Source organism: Notamacropus eugenii, chromosome 5 (genome assembly GCF_028372415.1).
Source record: "Notamacropus eugenii isolate mMacEug1 chromosome 5, mMacEug1.pri_v2, whole genome shotgun sequence".
Classification (NCBI taxonomy): Eukaryota; Metazoa; Chordata; class Mammalia; order Diprotodontia; family Macropodidae; genus Notamacropus; species Notamacropus eugenii.
In genome coordinates, this window is record NC_092876.1 from 56,219,480 (window position 1) to 56,245,460 (window position 25,981).

Here is a 25,981-nt window from a genome sequence, read left to right on the forward strand (position 1 = left end):
ATCACAACATATCTAGCTACTCCTATGGAGGGATATCTAGAATGTCTGAGATGATAATTTGGGGGCCAAGCTTCTAATCTCAATCCATCTCCCCATTCACTTCAGACCCCCTACTTCTGTTTAGATGTCTTTTAGTCAGTAACTGTAGCATGCGAAATAACATTCATTCTCAGCAACGAGTCTGTCTTGCATGCTTTTTGAACATTCTTTGGAATCTGAATAACTCTTAGGGAGGTCACAGGGGCCCTGGATCATAGTTCTGTGCTAATGTTCTAAAACCACTTCTCCAAAGGCAGAAAAGAGGCCCTTGTAGCCTTTAAACAATTCATGGCAGACATCACTCTAGCATCTTCTGGTGCTTTGACCTCCCCCGCCTTTTCTTTTTTTTTTTCTTTTTTAATTTTTTTTATTATTTTTTAATGTTTAACAATCACTGCCATACAATTGAGATTTTATCCCCCCCACACCTACCCCCCCCACTACCCCCCTCCCTCCCCACGACTGCATACAATTCTGTATAGGTTCTACATATACTTTCCTATTGAGTACATTTTCACTATAGTCATGCTATGTAGTCAGACTAAAATAAATGAAAGAAATCATATAACAAATCAAAACATGATACACAAACACACACACATACACAAACATGATCTGCTACATTCTGTGAATGACTTCCATATTTCTTTCTCTGAGTGTGGAAGGCATTTTGCCTTGAGAACCACCTTTGGGATTTTTTTTTTTTTATAAGAAGTTTTTGCGTTATTACAAAATTCCAAGTCTACCAGAAAAAACTCTCGCACACTGTGGTCGTTGCTGTGCACAAAGTTCTCCTGGTTCTGCTCCTTTCACTCAGCATCAGGTCATATAAGTCCTTCCAGGCCTCTCTGAAGTCTTCTTGTTCATCATTTCTTATGGCACAATAGTACTCCATTACATTCATATACCATAATTTATTCAGCCATTCCCCAATTGATGGACATCCCCTTGACTTCCAAAATTTAAGCAACTTACCCAGGGTCACGCAGCTAGTAAGTGTCTGAGCCAGGGGTTTTGAACTCAGGACCTCCTGACTTCAAGCCCATTAGGCTATCCACCAAGCCACCTGAGGGCTTTCTCCCCCCTTTTCTCTGGGGCATGTGTGATCCACCTGGAGCATAGAACAAAAGCTCACCCCTCTCCCCTCAACTGTATTCCACAGCTTGAAAAGAGCCAGGCCTCAGGACAGTTTTGTTAATAAAGTAGTATGTTCTTTATTTACCTCTTGAAATTGTCATTGGACATGCAACATTCATGAAAGAACAGGACCCTGAAGTCCAATCAGACATAAATTAGGTTCAGCTCTGTGGGGCTACACTTCATGAAAAGGCAGGAGACAGCTAAGCAAGTGTTTTCTTCTCCTTGTAGGTTGCCATCATCTTCTTGATTTCAGCGATTGCTTTTCCTGGATTCAGTCCCTGGCGGGGAAAGAACAGAAGCAGAACATGAAGCGATCCCACCAGTGCTGACTCGAGACCTCGAGCCCCTGGTCAATTTCTTCTGCTGCCACAACGGCGGTATGGACGTACAGCCGGCTCCGCTAAGCCACCGATGTCAGCAGGTGGCCCTCCGGGGGCCACGTAACCTGTGCTCTTTCATCTGGCCTGACTCAGCATGGATCCAGATATAGCCTAGCACAAAGTTCTCAGGAGAGTCGAGAACCTTGGGAAGAGCAGTGAAGGCCTGAGCCCCTCCCTGGTGAGTGCTTTCCCCCTCTGCATGGCCTCAGGTGCTAGTCTTGGTTCAGGCTTTGGGTGCCCCACACTGGAGACTGTGAACACTAGGTAGGTATGGTTCATTTTCATTTTGCTTTTGGCATCCCTACCGGGGATGCTGGGTCCTGGCACACCAGCCTGGGTCCAGGTTCAGATTCGAACCAAAATAAAATGGTTAAAAGCCAAGCTTGGACTGAAAGATGCCAAGAGATGAACAGAAAGATGGCAGATATGTGCCTTCACTGGATGGACACTACCAGAAGCAAGACTCCAGCCACGTTTCAGGCACGACAGAGGTCCCTGGAGCTTTGGAAGCCTTCCCAAGACAACCACTGGCATCAGCTAGCCTTCCGGCCAGTCCCATAATGGCCAGGCTTCTGAAGCAGTAACGGGAGAGAGGAGAAACCTGGTCCATGCCTGGCAATTCTGCACAAGGAAATCACTGGAGCTGAGTCAAACATTCCCCCCCCTTTCTTCCCCCTAGAGAGAAAGCGCTCAGTGCCTCAAAGATGAATTCAGAGCAAGACTTACAAAGCTGGGGGGCTGGTGACAAGGCCTAGAAGAAAAATCCTGTGTCCCTTCCTGCCTCTACCCTTCCCCTGGAGAAGGAAAGCACCTCAAGGGCAGGGGTTGGTTTTGTTTTTATCCCCAACACCCCTCTCCTGGCATACACGGGTGCTTAGTAAGTAAGTCCCTTTCAAGCTGAGGATTCCTTTTTGTTAGTGTCTGAACCTCTGATTCCACTGGCATAGGGAAAGCTTAGTGAGCTCTTCTCCCAAGGTAGATGGGTACCTTCTCTGTAGTTTATGATCTTACAGAATTTCCTGCAGGTCCTAAGAGGTTTAGAAACGTGTGATCGAGTGATAGAATCGATTCTATCCAGGTCACAAAGGTGGGACTTGAACCCAAGTCTTCCTGGCTTGGGACCAACTCCCAGTCCACCTCACTCCCTCTCTTAAATTCCTTTTGAAAAGGCCAATGCATGAATCTCAAGTGTCTCAAATCAGAAACTGGGATCTCTTTTGAAAAGATGGCATGCATAGAACCTCAGCTCACTAGTCTTTTATATGGACAAAAAGAAGGGATAGTGAATTACATTTAAACCAAACCAAAAAAACGTGACCTGTAATCATGTTGACTAGGCATAATTCAAGCCCCCATGAGGAAAGGAGCACTGGGTGAGGGTTGGAGATCAGACTTTTAGTTCTGGCTTGGCCAAAAAACTTGGTGTGACCTTGGACAATTCCTCAGTCTTCAAAGGTTGTAAATTAAGGCAGCTGACCTAGCATCATAGATCAGGAGGACGAAGGGCCTTTTGAAATAATCTAGAAATAATCTAGATACAGATAAGGACACTGAGGCCCAGAGAGGTGACATGATGCCCATGGGGACACAGTGGGAGGATGTCAAGGCTGGCTCAGCTCCCTCCCAGCTCTAGTTTTCTAAGACTCTCTGGAAGCTATGTCTGGGTACTCCTTGCTTCTCTACTCCTCTGGGTTAACCAGGGACAGTAAGATTCTGTCCCTGACAACAGCAGTGTGACTGGCAGAGGAGGCTGGCTGTGGGGTCTGGGAGACCTGGGCTCAGGGTGGTCAAGGCTCTCCGTTACAGAGGAGCTGCAGACTGAATGTGTGGAGAGAGTTTCCCACACTGTCCTTAAAAACAATCAGCCCCCCCAAACCCCAGCTTCCCTCTCATATGTAGAATTTTGGTGGCTCTCTCCAGGGAGCGAGCACATGCATTCCATTTCCATTTTCAAGCCATGGTTTCATTGTTTCTCTCTACCCTGTCTTGTTCATGGCCAGGCTGTGCTGAGGATTCTTCTCAGGACTCTGTACCATCCTTCACCCTCTCATGGGCCATCTTCACCCAGTAGAACATAAGGTCTTTGAGGGCAGGGATCATCTTTCCTTCTGCTTGTATTTGTCTCTCTGGCAATTAGCATGGCTTCCATGCGTACTGACTTGATCTGACTTTTTTTGGGTAAAGCGGAATGGTCCTGACTACTTATCGGGAAGACAGCAAAGATGCCTGGCTAAGTCTGGGTGAGGGAAAGGGAAGGAAGACCACAGTTCTGGAGGATCAGTGTCCTTTCTAACCTGGATACCCCGTCTCACCGTCACTCACTGCATTGTGGGCCCACAGCTGAATGAATCGAAGGCCTCAACAGCCTTTGGAGCCCACTCCCGCTACGGGAAAAAGAAAGGTCAGACAATGCTGCCAGCCCAGAGCACTGAATACCTTAGGGCAGGTTCTGGTACAGTTCATGATGGTGTGACACCGGTACAAAGAGAATGGGTCCTGTAGCTGGGCCAGCCGCTCCTCTGTGAAGTCGTCCCTGGAGTCAATCATCCAGCGATAGGCCTAGAAAAAGAGAACCCGCTGGTCATGGCCAGAAGGTGGAAGGAAGCAGCCATCTGGGGCATCAGCCTGAAAGGTTATCTCTGGTCTGCTGGCCTGTCCACCCCCCCCATTTCAAACCAATCCACGTTTATAAATGTGCTGGGGCTACAAATAAGAAAAAGAAAGCCCCTGCCTTCCTGGACTTTGCAGTCTAATGGGGAAACCAAGGCACAAGAGGAAGCTGAAAAGGTTTTGAGAAGCCTCCCCAGGTACCATGAGCTCGGCTCTCTTTGGACCTCCCATGGCTACCAAAGACCTCACACAGTCAGTCTAGCTGTGACCTGTCTGTCCTGAACGTCATTCTTATCTCCCTAGCTAGACTAGAAGTGGACAGAGGGAAGAAAACAGCTACAATTTTCTCTCCAGTGGTAGCTTGTTTGGCCCAGAACAGGCATGTCTGATAGAAATCCTTGATTCACTTCAATCAACATTTATTAAGCACTTATCTGTGCAAAGCCCGGGGTGGGGGTGGGGAGGTAATAATGAAATCTGACATTAACAACTTTACCAAGGGAGGCACATCGCATATTCTCAAAAGGGCTTACAGTCTGAAGATGGAGAAGGACTAGTGGAGTAATTATGCTATGAGATATACGAGGAGGGAGAAAGCAGTTTTGCTCTGGGGTGAGAAGGGACTGATGGTGGCCAAGGAGGCTTCTGGGAGGAGGGAGCAGCTAAGCTGGGTCTTAAAGGAAAGGAAGAGAGTTCATGTCAGGCACAGGGAAGGATGTGAACAAAGAGATCCAAAGAAAAGTCTACTTGAGATGACCAACTGGCACATCCAGCCTATAACAGGTCTGGAGAGAAGCTGACACATGGGACAGATTCAGCAATAATCAGGTTTGCCAGATTGTTCTGAATATGACAAGAAGTGAGATCTTTTTACTCCCCATCAGCTCAGACTGTCTGGCCAGAGCCCCAGGCGAAACATATCTTTGGATATGTGACCCTTTGGGGCCACATTCAGGTTTGAGGCTAGGTGACCACCAAGTTAATTCTGTTTTGGTTAAGAAAAAATATTTGCTTTTTGGGCATTACGGGGTGTGTGAAACATCTTGACAGCAAATCTAGCCACACCAGATGTTTGCACAGAAACAATAAAGCCCTGAGTTCTCTCCTGTGAGTTCTCCATATGGTGTAAGGTTAAAAAAAAAGCCAAACCCAAATCTGACTGTTTCCAGTAGCCCCGACCAACCGATCTGCCTGGATTTCTGTCTTCAAACTAAAACCCTCACTCAGTGCTAGAGGTCGCCTCTCCCATGGGGGTGAACTTCTCACACAGGCTTGTTCCAGTAAGGCCCTGAAAACCACCAGACAGAAATGGGGGAGAAGCCAGAGTCAGCAAAGCAGGTTGGCATCCAGCCAACTGCACAAGGGAACTTATTGTAGATCGCTGTGTGTGCAGCTGAACCTGATGGTGGTATGCATGCCATGATCAGAAATCTGCAATGGAGAAAATCACCACACCACCATGAAGGGCTCTGAGAGCCCTGGCAGCCAGGGCCCTCCTGGAGGAGAGTAGAAAGATGACTTTTCTTATCAGAGTATTTCCTTTTCAAACCTTCCTGCTGTCTGCAGGCTTTCTGCTGTGCCACCCCGTCCCTTCCCTGTGGCTCAGGTCACCCCACCCCTGTTCCTGCTGGCTCCTGAGCCCCTGAGCCAAGGAGCTTGCTTCCTGCCTTTGTGCATTCTCAGCACCAAAGTGAACACTTCTGATGGGTACGGTGTTCAGCATGGTGTAAAGAAAGTAAAATTCATTCATTTGTTCACACAATAATTCTCTCTCCTCTCTCCTTTCTCATACATGGTTCTCTACCTGGGAGAAGATCCCATGGTAACTCAGGCACCATCCTCAATTAACTCCATGAACGTGAAGATGAAGTCCAATCTACTGAAGGGATGGGGGTGGGGCGGGGAAACAGACACCCAAATGGATCCCATGCTCAACAATGAACAGAGCAGCCTGGGCACCAAGGACTCTTAATCGGCTACTTTGCCCACACCGACTCACCATCCTCTTGGGCCTCTGGATACCATGGGGCCACACCTTACCTGCATGAGGACGGCGGGTCCCAAGTACTTGTCTCCATTCCACCAGTAACTAGGGCAGCTGGTGCTGCAGCAGGCACAGAGAATGCACTCGTACAGCCCATCCTGAGGAGAGTAAAGACAGATTTCTCTTAAGGTGCTGTGTTTTAAGGGACAGGGATGGGGATAAGGCTAAATCTGGGATATCTTTGGTCTGGGCAGGGAATTCCCAGAAGAGGAACCTTCCCTCACTGATGCTGCTGGAGCCTTCTCTACAATCCAGTCATAGAGTTGGCCAAAGCACTGGGATGTCAGGAGCCTTGCCCAGGGTCACCAGTGATACGGGGAGAAGGATCTGAACCCAGCTCACTTCAACTGCAAGAACATCTCTCTCCATGACATCTGGCTTCTCTCACATATGTTATAAACACAAAAAACTAAGATGATCCCAGCTAAGACATCCATGTGAGCCCCTCAAGGCCCACAGGAACAGGGGGAAGATGATGGGGAATCATGGGGATTGTCATGCTGGACAAAATAACTTCCTTTCTCTGAGCCTTGATTTCTTTAAAGGCTCCTTTTTGTTGTTTTTCAGTCATGTCTGACTCTTCATGACCCCACTGGGGGTTTTTCTTGACAGAGATATTAGAGTGATTTGCCATTTCCTTCTGCAGTTCATTTTACAGATGAGAAAACAGAGGCAAAAAGAGTGAAGTGACTGGCCCAGGGTCACACAGTTGGTGTCTGAGGCCAGATTTGAACTTGTGAAGATGAGCCTTCCTGACTCCAGGCCCAGTGCTCTGTGTACCATGGTGCCCCCTAGCTGCTGAATGAGAGGAGTGGACCAGATGACCTTCAAGTTCCCTTCCAGCTCCGTTCTAAGCTTTTAGGTTTCTACAAATCAGAACACCGGAGAGGAAGGGAGCTGTTTCCCAGACTTACTTGTGTGAAGTTAGAACTAGATAGATCCCTAGGTTCTTGGTCTCCAGGAGTATCTAAGGACGGCCAAGCACCCTTCACTGCTTCCCCTCACCAGGAGGTCAGACTTCCAGGAACCTTTACCATCTGGAACCGCCCTCACACCCTCCCCTTCACAACCAGGAAGTGAAAAAGTCCTCTGACCCCCTAAGTCAGCTGTCAGATGGCTGGTGCACTCACACTCTCACCCCTCATTTCCTGGAAGACACCCACAGACCATTTTCTTACAACTTGATTCAATTTAGACGCAAGTCTAACAACCTAGGTTAGCTGGATTCAGCCCACCTTAACTGAGGAGGGGGGCTACAATGGCAGCTCTAGTCACCAAGGAAGCTGGTCAGCAAGAAGAGAGAGTGCCCAATCAGAACAATGACCTTTAAGCACTGTTTAGTATACTCTGGTTAAGGCAGGGAGGTGTAGGGTGTATTTTAGAAAGATCTTTGTTGAAAATGATTAAAATAAAGGGAAAAGGCTTTGGTATTTAAACCGCTGAGCATCACTTCTGTGGAAGACCACTTATGTGACTGGCAGGGACGATGAGTCAATGACACACTGCTGACTGACAGCTGCCAGGGAGCCCACTAGAGGCGCTCGGTGACCGGGCCCTGCAACTACCACTGGCTTTATGAAAGGGGATGCTCCTGGGGCATGAGCAACACCATGAAAGTTAGACACCCACAAGAACTAGCTGGCCTTGTTTCACCAGCATCGAGCTTGTGGAATGGCTTCTGAGCATCTCCCTGAATCAAAACCTGGCCTCCAGCCTGAGACTCACTGGGTGTCCTGGGACCTTTCTAGACCAAGAAAAGGATGGACGACCAAAGTCTGGTTCTGAGTCTTTGCCTTTTTGAAAGATCACGGGCATTTGCCCCATGATCTAGAGCTGCCAACAGCAATCCTAAAAAGCAATCATGAGCCCACCTCAAAACCAAAGCACTAACCAAAGATCCCAATCCACCCCAAACAAAATATTCAACACAACAGTACCAGCTTCTCTCGATCTTCTATGGACTGAATATACTGTTCCTTCCCTCCCTTGGATTCATCCTTCTTCTTCAAATAAGGCTGAATGGATTTATATTGAGCATAGAAGTTATTCAGATCCTGAGAAAGAGAGCAAGAAATAAATGAATTAAATCCCATGGTCACATCTCAGAAGAATGAGGGTGGTGAGTGGGGGGAGCGGGAAGGGAACAAGGCTTCATTAAGCACCCACGATATGCCAAGAACCATGCTACTACACTCTTTTCAAATGTTAACTTGTTTGATCATCACAACAACCCTGGGAGATGCTCTTCTTATCCTCATTTTACAGATGAAGAAACTGAGGCAGACAGCAAAGAAGAGACTTGCTCAAGGTCACACAGCTAGAGTGAGTCTGAGATTAGATATGAACTCAGATCTTCCTGACCCCAGGCCCAGGGATCTATGCACCACGGTGCCACCTCACAGCACTCGGGTTTCCTGGGCCTTCTCTGACTGACGTCCAAGTCTTCCACTCCCCTGATCTCCCTGCCACCAACTGGCAGGTCAAACCTAGGAGGGTGGGAGAACACAAAGCCCTGTAGCTTCTCTGGGGTCAGAACCAGTTATTTCCAGGAAAAGCGCTGGCTATCCAAGGGGAAGGTCTGTGGTTCCTCCACAACCCAACCAGACTGAGGGGTTCTGGACAACGTTCTGGGTTTTGTGGCTTATTTTCTCCTTCCAGGCAACATTCCCTTAGATCCTAGAATTTCTGTCCCTCAGTCAGGAGTTTTCTTTTAGTGGAGAAAACCAATGCAGCTCATTTATTAAGCCTCTGCTGGATACAAAGCATACCTCTAGGTGCCGGGGTCACAGAAACAAAAATGAAGCAGCCTTTGCCCTCAAGGCGCTTCTGTTCTAAAAGCAGGGCACCCACGTGCAAAGAGAAAACAGAAAGAGGAGGATGTCAGCAGACAGTGCCTGGGCTGGGACTGGAAAGGCAGAGGGAAGGAAGAAGCATATGCCGCACAGAGGTCCAGAGGCAGGCAGATTGAGGGTGGATGGGATGCAGATCTGGGGAACAGGGAGTGAGCTTCCTGAGTGGAAATGCAGAGCATATGAAGAGGAATGATATAAAGTCGGTGCGGGGAGGGGGCTGGAGTCAGATTATGGAGGGCTTTGGGAGGCTAAGGGAGGACTCTTGTTCCATCTCAGAGGCAACAGGAAGCCACTGACAACTCTTTGGCAGATGAGTGACAGGGTCAGGCTCATGTCTTTGGAAGACATTCCAGCGGTTATATGGAGGATGACAGGCTGGAGAGCCTGGAAGCAGGGAAGTGCTCTGGGCACTCACCACCAGAGGAGAGTAAGGAAGGTGGGCAGGACTCACCGGGATGAGATCCTTCATCACATACATATGAGGAAGAGGGTAGATTTTGGAGACTTTGCTGAGGTTGGGGTCGATTCTTCTGGTGCAGGCCAGCGTGTTGCCCCCATTGATATTCATTGCACAGGAACCACAGATGCCTAAGAGAGACAGAGCCCAGCTGCTCACTGCCATTCCTCAGGTGGCCACCCTCACACTGCCCCCAAGGCCCGCAAGATCAGCGCAGCCACCCTCTCCCTTGTTTCTGTGAAACACCACGTGCTGCAGGGTTTGGGGATATCTCCTGGTCACTGGCTTTCAAAGGAGGAACGATGAACTAAACTCATTAAGAAGCAATTTGTCCAATGGGTAACTCACCACAATATAATATAACAAAAATTATTAGTGCCTACAGCGTGTAAAGAACTGTGTTCAGAAGTTTGGATAAGGCCAGGTTCATTCTTACAATGTAGTAAGTACAGATAAGACACCAACAAAAGGAAGATCAGAGCCCAGAGCTTATCATCACAGAACACAAGATGCAGAATGTCACGGCTAGGAAGAGCCTTAGAGCATATCCCACAACATGACAGAGGGAACTCAGAAGCCACCTGGTCCAAACCCCTTGTTCTACAGATGAGGATCTAGAGGCTCCAGAGGCAAAAATTATCTTTGGCAATCTCAGAGCTGGAAGGCACTTCAGAGCCAATGAAAGCCACAAACATGAAACTTGTGCAGCAAGGGAGGAAACAGATTAAAATCAAACTGGAAAATGTAACAAATATTAATTAATTTAGAAAATACAAATAAAAATGCAGCCCAGATGTTTTCTAAGTCAATATGCTCCCCACAGGGATTTGTTCAGTTGACACAGGCCGCTCAGACCTCCACATGAAGGCCCTCTATGTAGTAGGTGTGTCTGGGAATTTGTTCTACTGAAAAATACTGGCACATATTGACAAAGTATTTTAAAGAATGCCTGCTACAATCCTCCTGCCCCCAGCCTTTGCTCGAAGACCCCCAGGAGGAGCTCCATTCCCTCTTGGAAGTTTTGTTGACATCAAGCCTCCATTGATTCTTTTGTAACTCTTACACCCCTTCCCCCGTTGTTGACAGCTAGCTCCCAGGCTACTCCCTCCCAGTCTAAAGCCCTCTATTTTCCTTCAGATTAAGCACCCACAGCTTCTTCACAATATTCTTAGGAGATGTGATTCTGCAGATTGATCCTCCCTATCCTGGTGGCTCTGGTCTCTGCAGGCTCTCCCATTTAAGGATTGCACACAATCCTCCTGCTAAGAGCTCACCCAGGGCAGAGCATATAGGTTACACAGGTGCTAAGTAGCAGAACTGCCACTCAGACTCAGATCCTTATTCCCCCAGCCTAAAACATGTTTTTTTCATTACTCTGTTTTGCTGTAGATACTTGCTGTCCAACACACAAACTTCAACCCTCCTGCACAGTACTTTCCTTGAAAACAGGCTATCGTTCCCACTCAAAAGTTTGCATCTGACTGTGTATCCCCCTCCACTTTTGGAGTTTATCAAGATTAGCAGAGAAGAAGGGCAAAGACCTTAGTTTAGACAGGGAGCATCACACTGTTCAGTGCTATTGGTCTGAGGCTGCCTCCTTTCAGCACTACCTTTATTTACACTGTTGTAGCTGTCCCAGAATTCTTTCCTTTCACTATGATGCCCATGGAAGGAGCTTTCCAGGGATCAGGTTCATAAAAACCAGCTCATGAAACTCACAGGGATTCTGGCCATGACAGATCTGTTTCTAATTAGGCAAAGTCCTTAATTTTTTGGGGGGTCTGGTTTTTTGGTTTTTGCTTTTTTGTCAAATGGCCTGAACTTACTTTCATGTCTCTGAAGAATTGTCCAGGGGATAATTACTTAAAGTTACTTACCCATTTGAATATAGAAAAACATTTGCAGGACATACATTTCCTTAAATATTAGAATAAACCAACAGACCCATTCAGACATCTGTCCTGTCTCTGCAGCCTCAGCAAGCCACTGTTCATTTCCAAACTTGCACTCTTCAATGAAAGTGACCCATTGATTCTGAACATCATCACCAGGAGAAGGAGTGGCCAAGGGAGAGGAGAATCCCCTTAAAGAAATCCCATCAGCCCCATCCTGACTGGTCCTATCTTGCAAAGTGAGGAAACATTTACCTTCTCGGCATGATCTTCGGAAGGTCAGCGTGGCATCCATCTCATTTTTTATCTTGATCAAGGCATCTAACACCATCGGGCCACATCTGTTAAGGGAGGAAAAAAACCCTTTCAGAAAGTTTAGCTAGTCTATTCCACATTGCCATAAATATAAACTTTAACATATAATTTGTTTTCTGGGTAAATATTTGTTGAGTAGAGATTTATTTTTTCTCCCTCCTCATTTCCACTGGAACTAATATTAGGATATGGAGGGTACAAGATCATAAACATTAAGCTCGGTCCTGTATGGAATATACCAGGCACATTTATAGAAAACAATGCGAAAGAATCAGATTACTTAAATTATTGTTATTTTAAAGAATAAAAACCTAGACAGTAAATTCACTAAAACAGCTTTTTATAAATGGTTATTTACAAAGCAGCTGCTTTAATTTTATTTCCAAAAAGGTACACTAAGTGGTATATACAATGAAATTATTCAGTTTAGTAAAGACTATGTTTACTGCAATAAACTCTTTTTTAAAAAGCCAGAACTTCAAAGGTTCTCCAAACAGTCCATTTTAAATTTCAGATCCTATTTCTAGGAGGTGACCACTAAAAATTTAAGGATCGTGGAATTTCAACTAGAAAAGATCTTGGAGGATCATCTAATCGTTTTGTCGGAACCTTTGGTTTTCACCTCAGTTACTTCTGGACACTGCCCCTTCCCTAAGGAACAGAGACAAACAGTCTGGCAAGGCAGAGCCCTCTCCCTCCAGTTCCTCCTCCTCCTCCGCCTCCCTCCTCTCTTCTGCAGGACCAAGACTGCTCACCCTAATCTTTCCACATTCAGGTCCATTTTGGCTCTTTTGGTTGATAGTAATGTCATCACTCTGTATATTGGGCAGCTGGGGTAGCCCATGGACAGAGCGTTGGTCCAGAGACAGGAAGACCTGAGTGCAAATCTTGCCTCAGATGCTTACTAGCTGTGTCACTCTGGACAAGTCACTTCACCTCTCAGCCTCAGTTTCCTCATCTGTAACATGGACATAAGAAGGGCACCTTCCTCCCCAGGTTATGAGGACCGAATGAGTACAGCATGGGACAGAGTAGGAGCTATTCAGATGTTAGGTGTTCCTGTTTTTATCATCACTTTGCTTTCCTGGATCTGCTTGCTTCATTCAGCGTCTTCTCCTGTTTGTTTTTCAATCTCACAAGCTGGAAAGATTCTCCCCTCCCAGGCAGTGCAGGGACTCCTGCCCCCCCAAACCTGACTCATGCTCATCTGGCTCATCTGCACACACTCCATTGGAGGGCTTGCTAATTCAGGCAGTGCCTCCCATTACTGAACAATTACCATGAAACTCCTCACAGTGAAGCTAAAACTGTCTGCCAGTTTCTCAGATGACGTGGTTTCCCAACTCTTCACTTTGGTTTTCCTTTTCTAGATGCAGTTTATTAGCTGATCAATTCTGAAGACAGTTTATTAACATTCCACTCAAAACGTGGTTTCCAGCCAGGCCCATCCAACCAGTTGCAGCAGCAGAGATGAGGTGTCTACTGTCTAATGTAACTCTTAAGTTACTGAACACAATGGAAGCATGATTCAGTGCTCTGTGTTTTGGCAGAGTACTCCCTCAGATAGCAGGATAACTGACCCCAAGTCCCCCGACCCCCAGCATGCTATCACCATGACAGGCATGTGATCTGCTTCCTGTATTCCTCCACGTTGGCACGGTGTGATATGCCCACATGATAAGACTGCTACTCTTTCTCTCGCTTGTGATCTTCACCCAAAGTTCTCTGTCCACCCTGACACCTTGATTGCCTTAACAAGCATATTTTCTACCCCATTTCCCCATCCCCAATCTTCACCTGGATAAGGTATGTCCTTCCAAAACAAAAATGGGTCCCAAACCACCATATCTCTCTTGAATTTTTTTTTAATCATTACTTTGACAGCAGAAGATGAACATTTCCAAAAGGACCAAAAAGAGTAAGACTGCATGTGAAGCCAAGAACCTCCCATCTAAAGCTTGTGGGTTTTAAAAGCGTACCCTAGTGTCAACCTGGTAGCACCAACACCACCTTCCTTTTCAGTGATGTCTTCATGATTTGTACCAGGACGTGTGGCTACACAATATGCATGAAGCAGCTATGAGGGGTATTGGTGGACTAGATGCTTCAATGAGTCAGAATGGCGACAGGTCAACCAAAAAAGCACAGCTGAGCTGTGGGGGTCACGTTTTAGGAAGGAAAGGAACAAAATACAATTTGCCTAGATGAGGACAATCAGAAAGTCAAAGGATTTGAGAGTATGTTGTGTAGGAAAATCAGTCAAAGGAAATGCAGAGGTTTAGCTCAGCCTGCACAAGAGAAGATGGAAGAGGGCATGCTCACTATCTTCAGGGTGTTGTGCACAGGATGGGACAGACTTGTTCTGCTTGGCCCCAGAGGCAGAACCAGGGGGCATATGGGATGTACTGGGCTGGAGGCTCTCAAATCTAAGCTCTGAAGTTTCAGAGAGCCAGAGCTCAGTTCCATTCAGGACAAGCTTTCTAACCCATGGAGATGTTCCAAAGAGGAATGTCCTTCTCCAAAGGCTCCCCACTGGAGGTCTTTATGCAGAAGCTGAGTGGGAGAGTCTGGGACCAACAGAGAGGGCATTCTCTGTTGTGCAGGGAGGGGCTGGAGCCGATGATCTCTAAAGGGAATGAACATTCCCCAGGAAGAGGAACTTGCTAATTCCAGATCTGTGATCTTATGATTTCAGAGATACCTTAGTTCCTCAAAGTTGTCCTTCACTGTTACATCAGAGTGTACATGACCTGAGAGAAAGTGTAACCCTGGAGACATAAACACACAAGTCTGATGAGAACATATTGATTAGGAGCTCATATCACAAGCGTAATCTCATAATAAAGTTGTCTCATTTGGAGGCCATTTCTGTAGATTTTTCCCATTTGGTACTGTGGTTTTGAATTAACCACCAATCCCATCACCAGAACATTGCCTATTCTTCCAAACCCTGTTGTGGACCCAGCCACTCACTTGTTCAGATCGATTTCATAAGTCTGCATTCGGGGCTTTTCTCCAGGCTTATCTGGGTCCCATCTGTAGATGGCAAATTTCTTGATGCGGGGAGCTGCAGCAGCTGCTGTCTGGGCCCCTCGGCATGCCTGATGTGAGGGGAAAGAAATCAAAGAAGTAGGAATAAACAGTTTGCCAAACATGCGATAATGAACTGTTTCACAAGAGATATTATTCTAAATTCTACTACTGGGATTAAAAATTAAAAAGCCAGGAGGAGCCGAGGCTAAGATGGCAGAGAAAAGGCAATGACTGGCTTGAGTTCTCCCCCAAACCCCTTTAAATAATGCCACAAAACAATTCCTGTAGTGGCAGAATCCATACAAGGCTAGTGTGTAATAATTTTTCCAGCCAAAGATAACCTAGAAGGTTGGCAGGAAAGGTCTGCCACACCTGTGTGAGACTGGAACTCACTTCAGCGTAGGCCATGTTAGCACAGACCAGGCCCCAGCAAACCAGGAGCAGGCCTTGGGAGTTACTGAATTTGTAGCAGCAGCAGCTCAGAAAGAGATTACAGGGGTCTCTTTGCTGGAACTGGGGGCAGGACTCTGTTGCTTTGCCTATACTCAGATCTGGGTAGAAATCCCAGGACAAGGAGCACTAGCACACTAGAGCCTGCAGGCTGCAATGGAGCTGGGACCCTCCTCACAGTTCCAGGGCAGAAATGAGTGCTTGTGGTCCCCTCACAGCTTAGAGCACAGGCCAGGAGAGTAGTAAATGCCTCTCCACATTGGAAGAACTGAAAACAGCTGCACAAAAGCCCTGAAGCTTGGAACAGCGCACCTTCCACCCTGGGAGTAGAGCCCTACTTTAATAAAGAGTTAAAAGTCAAGTAATAGTCTGGGAAAATGAGCAAACAAAAAAATTCTGACCACAGAAAATTACTATGGTGACAAGGAAGATCAAAACACAAAGTCAAAGCTCCTATATCTGAAAAATCCTATATCAAGAAAAATGTGAATGGGTCTCAGGCCATGGACAAGCTTAAAAAGGATTTTAAAAATCAAGTAAGAAAGGTAGAAGAAAAATTAGGAAAAGAAATGAGAGTGATGTAAGAAAAATGAAAAAAATGAGTCAACAGTTTGGTAAAGCAGATACAAAAAAATACTGAAGAAAGTAACACCTTAAAAAACAGACTAGGCCCAATGGTAAAAAAGGTACAAAAAAACCAATGGGGAGAAGAATGCACTGAAAAGCTGAATATGTCAAATGAAAAAAAGGAGGTACAAGAGTTCACTGAAGAAAACAATTCCTTAAAAATTAGAATTGAGCAAATGGAAGCTAATGGCTTTATGAGAAATCAAGAAACAGTAAAAACCAAAAGAATGAAAAAGTAGAAGATAATGTGAAACATCTCACTGGAAAAATAAGTGACCTGGAGAACAGACCCAGGAGAGGTGACTTCAAAATGACTGGACTCCCTGAAAGCTGTGATTTTAAAAAAAGGGCCTATATATCTTTCAAGAAATGATCAAGGAAAACTGTCCTAATATTCTAGAACCAGAGGGTAAAAGAGAAATCGAAAGAATATACTGATCACCTCCTGAAAGAGATCCCCAAATGAAAATGCTCAGGAATATTATAGTCAAATTCCAGAGCTCCCAGGTCAAGGAGAAAATATTGCAAGCAGCCATAAAAAAAACAATTCAGGTATCATGGAACCACAGTCAGGATAACACACGATTTAGCAGCTTCTACATTAAAGCACTGGAGGGTTTGAAATGATATTCTGGAGGGCAAAGGTGCCAGGATTATAAACCAAAAATCACCTACCCAGCAAAACTGAGTATAATCCTTTAGGGGAAAAATAGAGGGTTTTTGAGCATTCTTGATGAAAAGACCAGAGTTGAAGAGAAAATCTGACTTTCAAATACAAGACTCAAGAGAAGCATAAAAAAATAAACAGGAAAAAGAAACCACAAGATACCTAATGAGGTTAAACTGTTAACATTCCTGCATATATAGGAATATATATATATATATAGGAACAGACAGGGGCATAGGCGTGAGTTGAATATGAAAGGAGGATATCTAAAAAAGTAAAATTAAAGGGTAAGAGAGGAATGCACTGGGAGAAAGGGAGAGGTAGAAAGGGGAAAATATCTCACATGAAAGAGGCAAGAAAAAGCTTTTACAGTGGAGGGGAAGATGGGGGAGGTGAGGGGGAAGGAGTGAACCTTACTCTCATGGAATTAGCTCAAACAGGGAATAACAGCTCTATCTCATCCTACACAAAAGCAGGAGGGGAAGGGGCAGAGGGTCGATTAGAAGGGAGGCCAGATTGGACGAGGCAGTAGTTTGAAGCAAAACATTTTTGAGGATGAAAAGGTATAGGAGAGAAAGAACAGAATAAACAGAGGGGGAAATAGCATGGAGGGAGATACAGTTATCGACAATAACTATGAAAAGAAATTTTGAAGCAAGTTTCTCTGATAAAGGCCTCATTCCTCAAACATATAGACAACTGAGTCAAATTTATAAAAGAGCCATTCTCCAATTGATAAATGATCAAAAGATATGAACAGTTTTCAGGTAAAGTAATTAAAGTTACCTACAGCCATATGAAAAAATGTTCTAAATCATTACTGACTGGAGAAATGCAAATTAAAATAATTCTGAGGTACTACCTCATAACTATTAGACAAATAGGAAAAGGAAAATGAGAAATGTAGGGGGGATGTGGAAAAATGAGGCATTAATGCGCTGCTGGTGGAGTTGTGAACTGATTCAACCATTCTGTAGAGCAATTTGGAGCTATGCCCAAAGGACTATAAAACCATGCATATACCACTACTAGGTCTATATCTAAAAAGAGATAAAAAACAAAAAGGAAAAGGACCTATATGTACAAAAATATTTATAGCAGTTCTTTTCTGGTGGCAAAGAATTGGAAATTGAGGGGATGCCCATCAACTGGGGAATGGCTGAACAAATTGCGGTATGCGATTGTGATGGAATATTATTTTGCTATAAGAAATGATGAGCAGGATGATCTCAGAAAAAGTTGGACTTACAGAAGCTGATGCAAAGTGATATGTACTATATACATATATAACAACAATGCTGTAGGAAGATGAGCTGTGAACGACTTAGCTCTTCTCAGCAATACAATGATCCAAGACAATTCTGAAGGACTTAGGATGAAAAATGCTGCCCAGCCCTAGAGAAAGAACTGATGGTGTCTGAATATAGATTAAAGTATACTTTTTTACCTTATTTTTCTTGAGATTTTTTTGTCTGTTTTCTTTCACAATATGACTAATATGGAAATATGCTATGCATGACTACATATGTATAACCTGTACTGAACTGCCTGCCTTCTCAATGGGAGGAAGAGAGAATTTGGAACTCAATTTTAAAAATGAATGTTAAAAATTGTTTTTACATGTAACTGGGGGAAAGAAAATACTTAAAAAAAAAGAATTAATTTCAAGGTCATTAGACTATTTAGAAAAAAAGAAACCAGTCATCTCTGGTGCCATGGAAAGGGCATGTGGCTGAGGCAGCAGAAAATGTCTCTTGTTTCAGGTCCACAACTGACTCACTGGGTGACCTTGGAAAGTTCCTTTTCCTCTCTGGGCACATTTCAGTCCATCCATCAACAAACATTTATTAAGCACTTACCATGTACCAGGCACTGTGCTAAATGCTGAAGGCACAAAGGAAAGCAAGGAAAAGTCCCTGCCCTTAAGGTGTTCACATTTTACTGGGGAAGATAACACAACAGGTAAATAATGAGGTACATGTAAGACCTATACAAGTGTAAAGAGAAGGTAATTTCAGAGGGGAAGGTATTATTAGCATCTGGGAAGATGCTGGGGACAAGAAAGGACTTCTGCAGAGCTGGGATTTGAGCTAAGTCTTTAAGGAAGCCAGGAAACCTTGAAGAACAAGGGGAAAGGTAGAACATTCCCAACAGGAGATGACTGCAAAAGCAGAGATGCGGGTGGTGAGTTGCAGATAAGGAAACAGGCTGAGAGCACTGATGTAATTTACCTACCATCATATAGCATGGACCCAGTCCAGGACCTTTGAGTTTAAGTCTGAATGTTTTTACTGCTACCTCCTGCGCTTCCTGAGCTAAGGGGACTTGGACTGACCTGAGTAAAATGAGGCTGTTTAGAGAAGAGAACGGCAGTATGGCACCAGAAATAGCAGCAGGCCTGCCTCGAGGGTCTCAGTGAAGTTTCCAGCTCTGACACTCCAATGTGCCTCTCTTGACTTGTTCCACCATTTGTAAAATGGCAGCCTTGCCCCACAGGGTTACTGTCTCTGTTCTGAAAACATTCAAGCACTAGAAGTATGAGCCAGTCTAATTTTATGTGGTATCACATTCATAGTGCATTCCAGGTGGGTCACCTGTCTATCCCACAAGGCAACAGGCAGGCCTGTTAGCTTAGAACCAGACACCCAGTACTTGCAGGGGCCTTGGCCACCCCCATTTCATGCCGATTACAGGAATTCCTTCAACTGACATATCTGGCGTCTGCTTGAACACCTATAGTGCCGGCACTTCTTTGGGAGGTGGCCCTTCCATTTTGGGGAGCTCCACCATCACTGGTGAGTTTCTTGTATTTAAATAAGTCTCTCTGTGACTTCTCCCTGGGTCTGTCCTTTGAAACCTAAGCTACTACTCTCATCTACCAATAACTTTTTGAGTAGAAAAACTGAGAGTCTCCTCAGAAATAGTAATAAAAGGAATAGCACTCCAAAAAGCAGGGCAAACAGAATAACAATCCCTTTTTCTAGACTTCCCAATACTTTCTTTGACAACCTAAGTAAAAACTAACCAAGTGAGCAAAGACCCAACTAACCCTGGCAATCCACACAAAAAGCAAAGTGCGCTGCCCTCCTTGAAATGGCTTTTGTGTACACTGCTTCTCTTTTGCTTCATTTGCGTATCTCTAGGCCTGACATATCCCAGGGGCTTAATCAGTGTTCAAATGAACTGGACAAAAAGTCATCCTTCAGGTGTCTGCCTTGGAGATAGGCAGCACCACCCACCTTCCTTGAAAGCCAGAAGACAGAGGTTTCAGGGTCATTGATTTATGCTGGATGGTGCCATGGAGACCACGAGGCACAGAATCACAGATCTAGAGTTAAAAGGATCTCAGAGGGCAGGCCCCATTTTCAGAAGAAATGAGAAGGATCACTGACTTTGACCCAAGGTCAATGTATCCAAACCTGGAGACAAATTCAGGTCTCCCAATTCTAGGACTTCTTTGCACTAGACAAGGTTACTGTTCATTAGTGCTCACTAGACACATCTGAAAACAAGAAGAGATAGTAGTAAAATAATTTAGATACTGGATTTGGGGGAGTGAGAACAGTGGGTTCCAAGATGTGCTAAAGACTGGACAATGTTTCTCAAGAACTTTAGCCACAATAGTCTGGAAAAACATAAGGAATCTGGAGAGGAAAGACAAAATATCAATTTGTATTGGTGTTGAAGAGTGTGGGGAAATGGGAAAAGCTCACTGTCAGTGAGCTGGAAAATCTGGCTCAATTTTGAACCCTGCCAGCCTCCACTAACAAAACCTTTCTGCTTCCCCAAACTGACTCTTCTGTAGGACTAATCAGCACATATTTGCCAAGTACCTACCTAAAAGTCAGTTGGAAAGAGCCTTATAAAGGAAAATGCCAATTCTCAAGGAATTTTATCATTTAATTTTAAAGAAAAGATTAATAATTGGTCTGAAACACAAACCTCCTGTTTATAGTTTTTACCTTCTCCTCTTATCTAAATCCAGATGATTTATTCATCTGGGAAGCAAGGGGAAAAGAGTTGGTGAAATGGGAAGACTGGAAGGTAACTAACTGGAGATTCAAGTTTGAGATGCCTGAAGCAAGCATTTTTTGGGAGTCTACTGTGTACATGGTATTCTGCTATGCCTGAAGAGGATATATAAAAGACAGCTCCTGCACCCCAGAAACTTATGTCCTACTGAGGGATGGGGAAAAGACATACATGTACATAGATAAGTAAAATACAGAGTTGGGTATGATAGGGCAAACAAGAGATCCAAAGAAAACTCTTGGAAAACTTGAAGAGAATACTCTGAGCTGGTATATGTGGATCTGGCATACTGTCGAGGAGCTGAGGCAGGGTTTGAGAAGGCAACATGGAGAAGAAAGCACCTGAAATGAACCATGAGGGAAAGAAGCAGGTATTGATGAAAGAAAACTTCTAGAAAATGGAAATGACCTTAAATGCATGGGAATGGGATATGAAACTCCCAGTTTAAGGAACATTAACCAATAGTCCAGTTTGGCTCGCATGTATAATGTGTGCAGAATTAGGGTAATGTGAAATAATGTTGGGAAGGAAAGGTGGAGACTGACTGGGCCAGACATGCTAGGCTCAGGTGGTGACAGATTTTATTACTGAAACAACAAATAGCCAATGAAAGTTTGTGAGCCAAGGAGTGACAGGGTCATGTCCGTAGGAAGGTCACTCTGGTTGCTGTGTGAAGGGATCTGGAGCCTTGGTGGAAAATGGATAGTGTGTGTTTGTCCCTTGTTGCTGAAGAAGACCATGCCATCAGAGAAATAATGACATGACTTGCACTTGACTTTGTTTTGAGTGAGGGAGGGCTGTGCAAGTCACCAGCCTCACTTCACCTCCAGAGTCATCTGAATCCAATGACCAGATATTCATCACAATGACTGGAGATGACTCAGAATGAGGCAGTTGGGGTTAAGTGACTTGCCCAAGGTCACACAGCTAGTGAGTATGAAGTGTCTGAGGTGAGATTTGAACTCAGGTCCTCCTGACTCCTGCACTGGTGCTCTATCCACTGCACCACCTAGCTGCCCTGGAAACTGGAAGCCTAAAACCAAATATCATGAAGTGCTAAGTTGTGCCATACAAACTATTGTCTAAGCTCCGAGAATGGAGAGATGAGCACAGTGTAGTGTAAAGTCCTTGGGGGGTGGGAAGGCACTGGTACCCAAGAGGAAAAGCTGCTCTCCACAGTTCCAGACTATCACATTCCAGTTCTGGTGTCTCCTTTTTAGATCACAGGTAACAGAGTTATAGAGCTAGAAAGAAGCTTAATGATCACATGGCCCAAACTTTTCATTGAGGAAAGTGAGGGCCACGAAGGTGAAGGGACCTGCTCAAACTCATACGGTAGTAACTGACAGAGCTGGAACAAAGTGGATTATCACCATCAAAAACAAACATGCACAGAACATCTACCTACTTTGTGTAAAGTACAATGTTAAGAAAAAAAGATGTATAAAATAGGCCACAGTCCCTGCCCTGGAAAAGCTTACACTCTACCGGGGGAGACAAGGCCTGTAGATACAAAGATAAACGAAGTGAGGGAACTGGATTGAGGACTCTAGAAGGACAAAGGCAAAGCCAGGAAAGGAGCAGCCTCCTCAGTGCTCTGGGGGGGTGGGAAAGGCTTACTTTCCGGTACATCCTGGTATTTGTTCATGTTTTCTTCATTAGAATATAAGCAGAACTACTTGATTTCTGTCTTTATGTCTCTAAGGTTTAGCACCGAGCCTGGTGCATGTAGTGGGTGTTTAATAAATGCTTATTGATTGACTGGTAAATCAAAGAGTTTGGTTACTTCACAGCCACGTAAGCGTGGGCAAATAAATCATTTCAACTAAGCCCTGGTTTTTACAAGAGATAATTAAAGCACTATCTACATCACAAAGTTGTTTGCAAAAAGCACCTGGCAATTCATAGAGTGCTACGGAAATGGGAGCTAACTGCATTATTCTCAGTAATGATGGTACTGTTCAGTCACGTCTGACTCTTCATGACCTTCTTAAGGCTTTCCTTGGCAAAGATACTGGAACTGTTGTCCATTTCCTTCTCCAGAGGATTTAGGCAAACAGAAGTTAAGTGACTTGCCCAAGTCCCACAACTAGTGAGTGTTTGAGGTCTTATATGAACCCAGGCCTGGGGCACGATCCACCAAGCCATCCATCCACTAGCTGCCATCAATAAGGTAGTCCCAAGCAACGAGGGCGCCACCAGATCCTCATTCTTAGCGCTGATGAGATTCTTCTCTGTTCTCAGAGCAGTCAAACTCAGCTCCACCCAGAGAACACATTTTAGTTGCTTCTGGCAGGTTCTAATGTCACAGCCACGTTGAGATTGCAACAATGCCCCCCTAAATTGTTCTTCTTAGGGAAAGGGAGCTTGAGCTCATTCTCATGGGTACTGACATCAAGTCAATTCAACTTAACAATAAGGTGCAGAACATATCTGTTTGGTCAGCAATCACAAAGAAACTGGTAAATAAGTTCTTTGAGAGAGCAAGAAGTTAATTATTGATAGCTAATTTAATGCTCACTCTTTTGTGAGACTATACCCAGCCCCTGGATAAACTGACAGATCTCCTGAGAGACTGAAGTACAGACGGAGATAATGGGACTTTGTAGTTCCTTCCAGATGTCAGATTCCGAGAAGCATGGGAAGGTTCATTACCTGCCCAAGTTCACAAGAGGGGAGTGGGGGTGTGGGGGAAGAGGAAGACGAGAGAGGAGGAGGAAGAAGGAGAGAGGAAGGGAGGGAGAGAGAGGGAAGTACAATGAAAAGAGCGTAATATTTGGAATAGCCCTGACAGTTTAGCTAGCGGAATGACCTTGGACTAATAATCACCTTCCCTTGTTGGGTTCACCTTAATTATTTGCAAAATGAAGGTTATATTAGATGATCTCAAACACAAATTAGCTTTGACACTGTATGTCTTAGGTTACCCCAACTCCTGACATTGCATGTTCTAGGGCCCTCCAAGCTCTGACATCTTGTGTTCTAAGGCCCTTCTTAGTTCTGACATCCTGTGTTCTAAGGGCCCTCCCAACTCTGACACTTTGTGTTCTAAGGGCCCTCCCGGCTCCGACATCCTGTGTTCTAAGGGCCCTCCCAGCTGTGACACCCTGTGTTCTAAGGGCCCTCCCGGCTCTGACATCCTGGGTTCTAAGGGCCCTCCCAGCTGTGACACCCTGGGTTCTAAGGCCCTCCCAGCTGTGACACCCTGTGTTCTAAGGGCCCTCCCAGCTCTGACACCCTGGGTTCTAAGGGCCCTCCCAGCTCTGACACCCTGGGTTCTAAGGGACCTCCCAGCTCTGACACCCTGGGTTCTAAGGGACCTCCCAGCTCTGACACCCTGGGTTCTAAGGGACCTCCCAGCTCTGACATCCTGGGTTCTAAGGGCCCTCCCAGCTCTGACACCCTGGGTTCTAAGGGCCCTCCCAGCTCTGACACCCTGGGTTCTAAGGGCCCTCCCAGCTCTGACACCCTGGGTTCTAAGGGCCCTCCCAGCTCTGACACCCTGGGTTCTAAGGGCCCTCCCAGCTCTGACACCCTGGGTTCTAAGGGCCCTTCCAGCTCTGACATCCTGCGTTCTAGGTCCCCTCTCGGCGCTAACACGCCCGACTCTAGCTCCCTGTCAGCTCTCTGTTCCCGGTTCTAGGTCCCCCGGAAGCCCTCAGGCCTCCCGCTGGGTCTGGGCCCTGGGACGCCACAGCCCACTAGGCCTCAGTTTCCCCACGTTAAGGGGAGGGGGCCGCCCCATCAGCGCCCCGCGCTTCCCCCAGCTCCGTGGCTCTTGCCCTGGGCTACTTCCGGCCCTCCTCGTCCGCTCCGCTCGCCGGGCCTCACCTGTACCCGGAGCCCGGGAAGCAGAGCGACCCCCGGGACAAGACTGCGTTTCAAGGAGACTCCGACCGCCGCCGCCATCTTGGCCCGTGACGTCACGCTCGCCCCGCCCCGCGCTGGGGCGTGCGGGACACCTCCCTTCCCTCCAGTGTCCCGTCGGCCACCGTGGCGCCGAGACGGAAGAGGTGGTGCCCTAGCCGCTACGAGCGGGCAGATACTTCCGGTGTAAGGACGGAGGAAGGAAGCTAGAAATGGGATGGGAGGAGGGAAATGAAAGCCAAGCAGAGCGCAGGCGCAAACCCCAAAGCCTGGGCCGGGGCTGGACTTATCCAGAACTAAGGGAGGGACCGAAGCCCAGAGGGCGGGTCCAAGCTTCCGCCTGCCCCGCCCCTTCCGTTTCGCTGTCAATCCCATTATCCCGCCCCCTCCGTGATTCCCAGTCTGTCAGTTTCTGTGTCTCTTTCTCTCTTTCACACGCACCCCTAGTCAATGTCCGCGGCTGGGTCACGTGACTTCTTACTGGCCACGCCCAGTGATAATGAAAGATTACTATGTTTCCTCGTCTGCGGCTTCGCCTTCTGACTGTAATTGACCTTGTGCCCACGCTTTCTTCCAAGATAGCCTCCCCTCCCCCCGTTCTGAATTTCAGAACCCCTCCCCCTGGTTCTCCCTCCAGTCTGCTCTCTCCCTCTCCTCTCTCTCTTTCTCTCTCCTCTTTATCTCTCTCTCCCTCTGTTTCTCTCTCTCCTCCCTTTTTTTAATTTTATTTTTTCTTTTGTTTTCAGTATTCTGCAATCACTTCCATATATCTTAGATATTTTCCTCTCTCTCCCTACTCCCTACCTGAGATGGCATGCAATCTTATATAGGTTCTACACATACATTCCTATTAAATACAATTTCACCTTAGTCTTGCTGAATAGAAGAATTAAAATGAATGAGAGAAACCATAAAACAAAACAAACCATAACACAGAAGAAAATGGTCTGCTTCATTCTGCAATCCATTTTCATATTTCTTTTTCTGAATGTGGAAGGCGTTTTGCCTCAAAAGTCCATTGGGAATTTTTTAGGTCCTTGCATTGCTATGAAGGGCTAAGTCTCCCAGAAAAATTCCTCACACACTGTGGTTGTTGCTGTGTACAAAGTTCTCCTGGTTCTGCTCCTTTCACTCAGCAGCAGTTCATATAAGTCTTTCCAACATCTTTCCCATTTCTAATTATCCTGTTTTCCTGGATTCACAACCTTGGTGTCATCAGCTTCTCATTCTAGCTCATCCTACCTATCCAAACCAGGCGCCAAAACTTGTAGTTTATCCCTCTACACGATTTCTGGTATATGCCCTATCTTGGACAATTGCAATAGCTTTCCAATTGGTCTCCTTGGCTCAAATCTTTCTCCTCTCCAATCCATCCTACACTCTGCTGCCAAAGGGACTTTCCTAAAAAAACTGACCAGGTCACTCACCTCCTCAATAAACTCCAGTGGCTCTAAGGAGGGCGGGAAGTTTCCTGCATGAGTCGTCTAGAAAAGAATTCACAGACTCAAGCATTCTAGAGGTCAAGGTGGTAAAGATTTATTACACTTTTCAATGGGCAAGAGTTCTTAGGGAACCT

The 25,981-nt window shown here is 45.7% G+C and overlaps 1 protein-coding gene across 1 annotated transcript; it reads right to left on the reverse strand.

Moving 5' to 3' along the window:
* Nucleotides 1–1,228: 1,228 nt before the first annotated feature.
* On the reverse strand, nucleotides 1,229–24,789 carry SDHB (succinate dehydrogenase complex iron sulfur subunit B). Its single transcript, XM_072609046.1, has 8 exons — nucleotides 24,370–24,789; nucleotides 14,703–14,830; nucleotides 11,670–11,755; nucleotides 9,517–9,653; nucleotides 8,151–8,267; nucleotides 6,210–6,311; nucleotides 3,996–4,118; nucleotides 1,229–1,457 (listed from the first exon to the last, which is right to left on the reverse strand). Exons 1-8 carry the CDS (start codon nucleotides 24,778–24,780, stop codon nucleotides 1,380–1,382), a joined length of 1,182 nt encoding a protein of 393 aa, XP_072465147.1. The 5' UTR covers nucleotides 24,781–24,789; the 3' UTR covers nucleotides 1,229–1,379.
* Between the last annotated feature and the right edge of the window lie 1,192 nt (nucleotides 24,790–25,981).